Raw genomic sequence first — 8,371 nt, forward strand, 5'->3', positions numbered from 1 at the left:
GGATCACATTGAAGGAATCCAGGCAAAGTGTAATAAATATATTAAATGTTTATATCCTCTTATAAACAGAAATTCTAAGCTCTGTCTAAAAAACACATTGGTAATTTATAAACAAATTTTCAGACCAGCCATGCTTTATGCAGTACCAATTTGGTCAAGTTGTTGTTCCACCAGGAAGAAAACGCTTCAAAGGATTCAGAATAAAATTCTGAAAATGATGTTGAAGCGTCCTCCCTGGTTTAGTACAAATGAGTTACACAGACTCACAAATATAGAACCATTAGATGTAATGTCACATAATATTACAAGCAAATTCCGACAAAAATCGACGCAATCTTCAATTGAATCGATTCGCTCTCTGTATTAGTTATGCCGTTTTTCATTGAAAAACACTGGTGGCGTGGATTGCTCTGATTTTGCACTTTCGAGCAGAAATGCAATATTTTGACGGTGTTTCGTTGCCATTTCTGCTCGAAAGTGCAAAACCAGAGCAATCCACGCCACCAGTGTTTCTCAATGAAAAACGCCATTAGTAAGCTAGTATATAAGTTCCTTTTCCCCATTACACAATATAAGTAGGTTTAGAATTTTCCATACACAAAAAATCACAGGATTGCGGAAGCTAATGATGTTCTCATGGTAACAACCAAATCATATATATAATAGGGCTGAAAAGTCACCACTTGTGGCTGAACACCCAATTTAAATCTTAATAATTTAAATTTAACATTTAATTGATATATAATTGTAAATACATGGCTATGAACATTCAAATCGATACGTAAAAATATTTACAATCAATTGAACAAGTAATATTACTGATTGAAATTAAACTGACTGAGCTGCAAGTTTTCAAAAACCGACCACATTTGCACTTGTATTTACCCTTGAATTTCTAATTTGCACCCCTATATAGTAAACAAAGATGTGTTCCACATCAAAAACCTGTTTTAATCCACCTAGTGGTGTAGTGATGCCTCATATATAATACTGTAGTATTCTATTCAAAACGTTTTTCTTCGAGTTTTGAAGAAAACCAAAGGATTGTTTGTGCATTAATTTTGCTCACGTAGATCATCCTTATTAAAACGAAGTGGGTTCACTAATATATGTACTGCCAGCATCGAAACCCGAGGACCAGTATAATCGGAGTCGGTTCGTACGGACACCAACTAACATGGCGTACAAACTTTGCTAGTTTTTATTCAAATTTTGTAGATTTTATAAGATGTTGACGTCCTACTCTAAGCGACGATTTAAATTTTCATTGTATCCGAAAATATGGAGTAATTTTTAGGAGGATCATAGGACCTTTTATTTGACCTTAAGATTGGGAATATGGGTCTTGAGTCCAGTTTAGAAATTTGTTTACGGTGTTTGTTTCGCCGGTTTAAGTGACGGTGTACAATACCCTATAACTCCGGAACCGGAAGTCGGATCCGGATGAAATTCAGGAATTCCATATGGGACTGTGAGATATTTCATTTGAATCTAAATTTGTGGAAATCGGTCAAATCATCAAATCTAATCGATTTTCGCCAATTTTGAGTTAGTTTGAGGAATGAAATCTATCCTCAATATACTCTCAGAAATTGCAATAAAAATTGAGGGTTTGTTTAGTAAAATGTGAAAAAAATATCAACTCATGTCTGTCCCATATGCAAAGTACCCGCAAATCAGTCCCTTTCAGTACAAATTTCAATAATTTCATTTGTTGCAATATTGGAATAGCAAATGTGTATTACCGATATTTCATGTAATAATACCATGATTTAGCATTAGGTAGCACAATAAATCAAAAAATTTGTGAACAATATTTTGATCGTCTTTTTCTCGACATGCCGATTTTCCACATGGGACTGATATGCAAGTATGGGCAGTATATTTCTTACAAAAAGCAGTACAAAATCGACAAAATACAGTCAGCGCCGTGTCGAGAAAGTTGATTGATGGGCATAAAAATATAATCGAATTTATTATTTTTTTTGGGAGAAGGGAATAGAGAAAAAATTGCGTTCCATCGGTTATGTCACTTAAACCATAATGGCCCTTATTACCGGTATCACTTTCACTTTCACATCCACTTCACTTACATGTCACTTCACTTGATTTTGCCTATTACCAGTATCACGAATAGTGAAGTGATCACTGTAGTGGAAAAAAAATTTTTTTCAACAAAATGTTGGTGGCGTGATGTTCATAATGGCATCAAGTTCATTCAAGTAATTACTTTTGTCTCGGAAACGACTTCCGTAATAAGGACCTACATTCACTTCAGTTGATACCCATAATAAGGGTCACAATCACTTCACTTGGTTTTCACCGTGTAGTGACACCAGTAATAAGGGCCTATATAACCGGAGCCGAATGCTGAGTCAAATGGTGTATAACACTAGGAGTCTCCGAAATTGCGAAAAAAGTCAACTTTTCCAGTATTTCTATTTCCTTTGTATGAAGAAAGGTCGAAAATACAGTACAATACTTTGAAATACAGTACGGATACGAACGTTAAGGATAATCGATTTACAGTTAAAAATAAATGTATTTAATCAGTTATTCTGAATACAGATTTGGCGATGATATAGTTTAAGTATTTTACATGCATAAAGTATTCATACGACAGAAGGTTTAAAAGTCTTGTTTAAAATACGACACTACGCTCATCCCACAAAACAAGCATGTCATACTAGTCAGCCTCGGCAGTTCATAAGAATCTCTCTAATATTCTATTAAAACATAGATAACAAACCCTAACCTATCCTAGCAAATGGCAAAAGCAATTCCTCATCCGAATGTTCGGTTGGAACCGACGTCTATCTCGCCGCTGTTGATGTCATCTTCCGGTTCATGTTGCTGCTGTTTCGAAGCCTTCGACTGGAACTGAACACTGTGCGGGTCCAGCTGAATCGGGTGCTGAATCGCGGCATAGCTTGCCGCTTCCGCCGCATTCTTCTGTGCTTCCTGTGCAGAACCAGCTGCCTTGTGAGCCGCTTCCAGTGTTGCCTCGTAGTCCACCTGGGCAGCTCTTAGCTGCTCTTCGATGGATTCGACACGAGCCTTGGCAGTTCCAACCATTTGATTTTGTGAGGCTAGTTCCGTGGATGCTTCATTGGCGGCTTGCTGTGTGTGTTCGGATGCGACCTGAAACAAATCGAAATCGAACTTCGTTAAGGATTGGTCGGTTCTCGGAATTATTTTCAGTTTACCTGAGCGTTATTCAGCGCAGCGGTTAGAACCTGAACGTGATTCAAAGCCTGCTGAGCAGCGTACTGAGCTGCCTTGGCCGACTTTTTCGCTTGATGCAGTTGAGCAATTTCATTTTCCAGTGCCTGATGAGCCTCGATACTTTGATGCTCCAATCCTTGCAGAAGCACCTGTTTTCCTTCCAGCGCTGCCTGAGCAGTTGCCGCAGCTTGGGATGCCGCCTGGGCTAGGGTACTTTGGGCTACATAAGCCGCTTGTTTGGCAGCTGCCACCTGACTAACTACAGCGTTGTTAGCCTGATCTGCAGAACCTTGGGCTATCGATCGAAGGCCGCTACCAGCGCTGTATCCAGATTTCGAACCGTGATAGGAAGCCGCGTTGGTACCATCGAATTCGTAATCGTAATCTCGCTTCCGCTCGGAGATTGATCGTGCGTACAAGGCCTCTATCAAGGCAAGGGTAAGAGAAATACCGGCTGTTTAGAGATTTGGTTGATCGCTGATAAGCAGTTAAGGGGTCAATGATATTGATTACCTATACAAACCAGAAGCACCACCAGCGGGGAAATGCGCACCGGAAATTTGATTATTTTCATTGTTCAGGGTGAGGTGATCGTAAATTTCTGAAATATTGAAAAAAATGCATCAAATTGAAAACAATGTACTTCCGACATCTAATCATTTTTCACAAGGATGCCTTATTTTCAAAGTATAAGTGTTAAGAAAGCAGGTAGTTTTAAAAGTTCAAGTTGTTCTAGTTGCTAAAATAGAACCAATATGCACTTAATGGTCGAAAACTAACCCAATAACCAGTCGCAGTTCAATAGATTGTAAGATCTACGAAACGAATTTACTGAAATTCTGCGGATATACTAGTCCATTTCCAGAAAATACTTCATTTTCTAGTCATCAATCGCAATTAAATATTTTACTTACTTCGTTCGCGAAAAATGTTCCGAACTGTGATAAATATCGTAGAGAATTCCACAATTTGGTCCTTCTAAAAGGTAGAAAGGAATCCTGTACAGCATCATGATAGATTCTTTCAATGAAATATGCAAATACGAGATGAGATAATCGACGTCAAAAGTTTCACATTTCACACAATTTCAATTTATGTTTTCGTTTATTTCAGGGTATGTCCATCGGATATACCAATCTAAATGGACAGGCAGGGTGGGAAAAAGCTCATTTGAGTTGAATCTGGTTTGTCATCCTTATGCGAGTGAAAAAACTACTATCGTTTAAATCTATTACATGAACATAGCCACTAAAATAATTCGAAATAAATTCGGCTTGATACTAAATAAATAACATAAGAAATAGATATTATAAAACATTATGGCACTTCGTTTAATTTTACTAGCAAAGTGTCTAGTTGATTCACTAAGCACCGTGTGCTTCATATAACCACCGCCACCACGTGTATTAGAATGCCATTGCGTGCCGGTGTCGGTCTTGGTGAAAAAAGAATGAATCATTCAAACGCATTTTCCGTCATTCCCTGGCGGTATAAGCGATTATAGTACAAGCAACGTATAAGGCAAAATCGGAAACACTCGACTTCAGTGCTGCCCGAAGATTCAAACACCGTTGCTTGGCAATTATACGACCACCGCTACGGGTGCTTTTTCTGCTGCGTTCGGTGTTTGTTATTCAACACGGACACGAAGCGTAACATTCAATACTCCTGGTGGTGTGCTCGTGAGTGAAGGTGAGTACCGTGCAGAACGGATCCGTGTTTTTGCACGCCTGCTGCATTGAACGTTCGAATACAAGCGGCTATAGAAAACCCAAAGAGAGTCCTGTGGGACTCTGTGGGGTGGCAAGTTTGAAGGGTCTCGCCACGGTAGGAGTCGGAGTACCAGACTTTTTGATATACTGTTTACGCTGTCTTGTAGATGCATCTATTGAGCACATTTGTATTTTTTTAAATTATTTTAGATTTGGTAGGTTTGGATAACCTGCTTTTTTTCTCCGCTAGCGTACGCTTACGTTTGCTTTCATTTCCTTGTCTAATGCTGCTCCTATCGGGAAATTTGTCAAAATTTGTTGCTTGTTGCTTCTTCGAATCAGTTCGAGTTCTCGCCTTGCGGAGAGGTCTTACGTCTTCAGGGAGAACTGCATCTACAACAAACTCTATGCGGGGCTGGGTCGATCTGTTACAAACCCTGGCAGGAACTCCTCAGGGAAATTCCAGGAATGAAGGGGTACACACCAGAGACTCTGAAACCAGCTTGGCTTTTGAACAACATCGTGATAATGTTCGCACGGTACTATTAAAGTAATTTGCAACTGCTCCGATTTTTTTTTTTCAAAAAAAAAGCTGAAATAGCTTATCATGGACTTTCGCTGGTAAGTCCTCATTTTCTACGCAAATCTGTCTGAAAACGATATGTGTAAAGGTGTAACAAAAAACGCTGTACTATACGTTTTCTAAATTTGACATTTGTCACTATAAAATATTTTGATATATTTTCCTTATTATGAAGTTTTACATTTTGTATCTAGCCTCGCACAGTAGGAAAAAATCTATGAAAACCTGCAAAGAATTCTGTAACTCATGAACTAATTTAGACAGGTCAACAAACTAAAGCGTTTCTTCTGTAAAAATGTCCAAGGAATTCGGATTCACCGAGAATTAGGGTTTTGAATTCCCTTTCCAGCGGTACAATGTTTTTGGAATTCGGATGATAATTGGTTCGTGTTACGCATATTACTGTACAAAAACCTAAACTTACACAAAAGCACAAAAAAAAGATTTACCGGGCTCCTTTACAAACGACAACACAAAAACACCTAAAATTACGTCGGTACACGGGTGGCCGAATACTCCACCAAAATCACAATAGATGTCGCCTTTGTGCATAATAGCCTTTTCATAAAAGCCACTCGGCCAACCTGCCCATCGGCGAACTAGCCCCGGTCACCCCTATTCAATTGCTACTGAATTCTTAAAAACGCAACTACGGTCGTTTGAAAAATATACAGTTAATAATACACTTTCTTATAGAATTCAATCCCTTTTGTTTTTTTTTGTTTCGAAAAGATTATAAAACTGTCTTTCTTTGCCAAAGAATTTGTGTTCACTCCTGGATGAATGAGAAAAACTAGTTCTTTTAAACCGTTCGTGAATGCCGAAACAACTGAGGCGTTGAGTTCTTCTCAAACATTGGCCGATCCAGTGAACAGTACAAAGCTTTCAAAGAGTGTAGGTCTCCTTAGCTATTTTAGAAATGAATCCCAATTGACATAACGCTTCTGTAATGATGATCGTTGTAAATCGAATGTCAATTTTTCATCCATTTGTATTTCCAAATCATTCACTTGGTGCACTCTAGTCAGGACTGAACCACTAATATAGTAGTCGAATTTAACAGGATGCATATACATATACAGGGTCCGCCATCTAACTTTTTTTTGAACCAGCGGTTATTTCGACATTGGTAACCTTAATGTCACTTCTGATTTGACAGAAAATTAGTTTCATTCTTCCGCTGAACGAAAATGGTTGTGTATACGCTTGAGAAACGGGTAAAAATAGTGCAGTTTTACTTTGAAAATCAGCTTGAAGAAGACGCCGATTTTTGCCAAAAATCATCTTCTCGGATGAGGCACAATTTCATCTCGGCGGGTATGTTAATAATCAAATTGTCGCATCTGGGGGACGGAAAACCCGCGCGTTATCATGGAGAAGCCGATGCATCCTCAGAGAGTGACGGTTTGATGCGGATTTTGGTCTGGCGGCATCATTGGGCCATTTATCTTCGAAAATGAGGCAGGAGCCGCCGCCACGGTCAATGGCGAGCGCTAACGCGCCATGATTAGCGATTGGTGCCGTTAGACTATTATCTTTGGAGGGCTGATAAGTGTTTGTGGAGAAGCCAGAGACAATTCAAGCCTTGAAGGACAACATTCGTACAGCCATAGCTGAAATAAAGCTGCATACAATCGAAAATGTACTTAAAACCTGGACCGACCAGTATGGCGTACTGCAAGGCCAGCCGAGGAAGCCATTTGAATGAAATTATATTCCACAATTAACCGGAAGGATTGTACTTTAATATGAAAAAATAAGAGTTGAAATCGGATGAACCGTTTGTGTTTTATTGCATGTTTAAAAAAAAGTTACATGGCAGACCCTCTACAGTAAAATATGTAAAATACTTTGGAACGATAATAAAAAGTTTATTCATTCATCACCAATCAACGAAGAGTTGTAGCTGAAGTTGTAATCGCCTACAATCCTCCACAGTTCGAACTACAAAATACAATTTTAAGTCGTTTACATAGATCATTTTAAAACCATCTCCCAAAGTCAGTGAAATATCATTGAAAAACAATGTGACTAGCAATGGTCACAGACTACTGCGTTGTGCAACTCAAGAACTGTTCGAAAATTGCGAAGACGTGAAATTATCCAGTTTCACTCGTAAAACGCTACTTACACAAGATACACAAGGTGAGCAGAAAACCCGAGACGAGATAATTTGCATAACCGTACTGTACTTTCGATTTTGTCAAAGCTTTTAGCTTTTAGATCCGTGTGGATGACATCCATATGTGCCTATGTCTTCATGTAAGCGCTACACTTTGACGTAAACGTTATTAAATTAGTTTTAACTGATCGTCCTGGCATGAACCCATGTTGGTCGAATGAGATGTAGCTCTTTGCAATATCCAAGACAGCACCAACGACGATAATTTTAAAAAGTTTCGGGGGTACGGATATAGCGTGATGGGTTAGTCGATGTCTTTCACGCTGCCCACTTGGGTTCGATATCCAACACCGCACACACCCCGAAGAGGCGAATGACCTTAGAGTTAAAAAACCTCTATAATTGAAACAAAAAATAGTTTCGAAGAAGCGGAGAGACTGGTTATCCCGCGACAATTTATCACATTTCGTCGATCTTTATTCTTGAATACAGGGTGCATGAACGATTGCTTCCATACAAGTGGAAATTTCGCTTGTTCAAACGATCGATTAAAACTAGTGCTAAGCGGTCCAACCAAAGCAGCAATGCAACGAGTCAAACTGGCAGCGAGTAATATCAGAACACCGCTAAGCCAAGATTTATTAATGTTACGAGTAGAACGATCCAATCGAAACACGTTGTAGGCAGTTCCAAACAGCTAAAGTGACGTGATGCAATCGTCGAATCCTT

The 8,371-nt window shown here is 39.0% G+C and overlaps 1 protein-coding gene across 1 annotated transcript; it reads right to left on the minus strand.

Moving 5' to 3' along the window:
- Positions 1-2,784: 2,784 nt before the first annotated feature.
- On the minus strand, positions 2,785-3,799 carry LOC131426984 (uncharacterized). Its single transcript, XM_058589835.1, has 3 exons — positions 3,739-3,799; positions 3,207-3,649; positions 2,785-3,141 (listed from the first exon to the last, which is right to left on the minus strand). Exons 1-3 carry the CDS (start codon positions 3,797-3,799, stop codon positions 2,785-2,787), a joined length of 861 nt encoding a protein of 286 aa, XP_058445818.1.
- Between the last annotated feature and the right edge of the window lie 4,572 nt (positions 3,800-8,371).

The sequence above is a fragment of the Malaya genurostris genome, chromosome 2, assembly GCF_030247185.1.
Source record: "Malaya genurostris strain Urasoe2022 chromosome 2, Malgen_1.1, whole genome shotgun sequence".
NCBI lineage: Eukaryota > Metazoa > Arthropoda > Insecta > Diptera > Culicidae > Malaya > Malaya genurostris.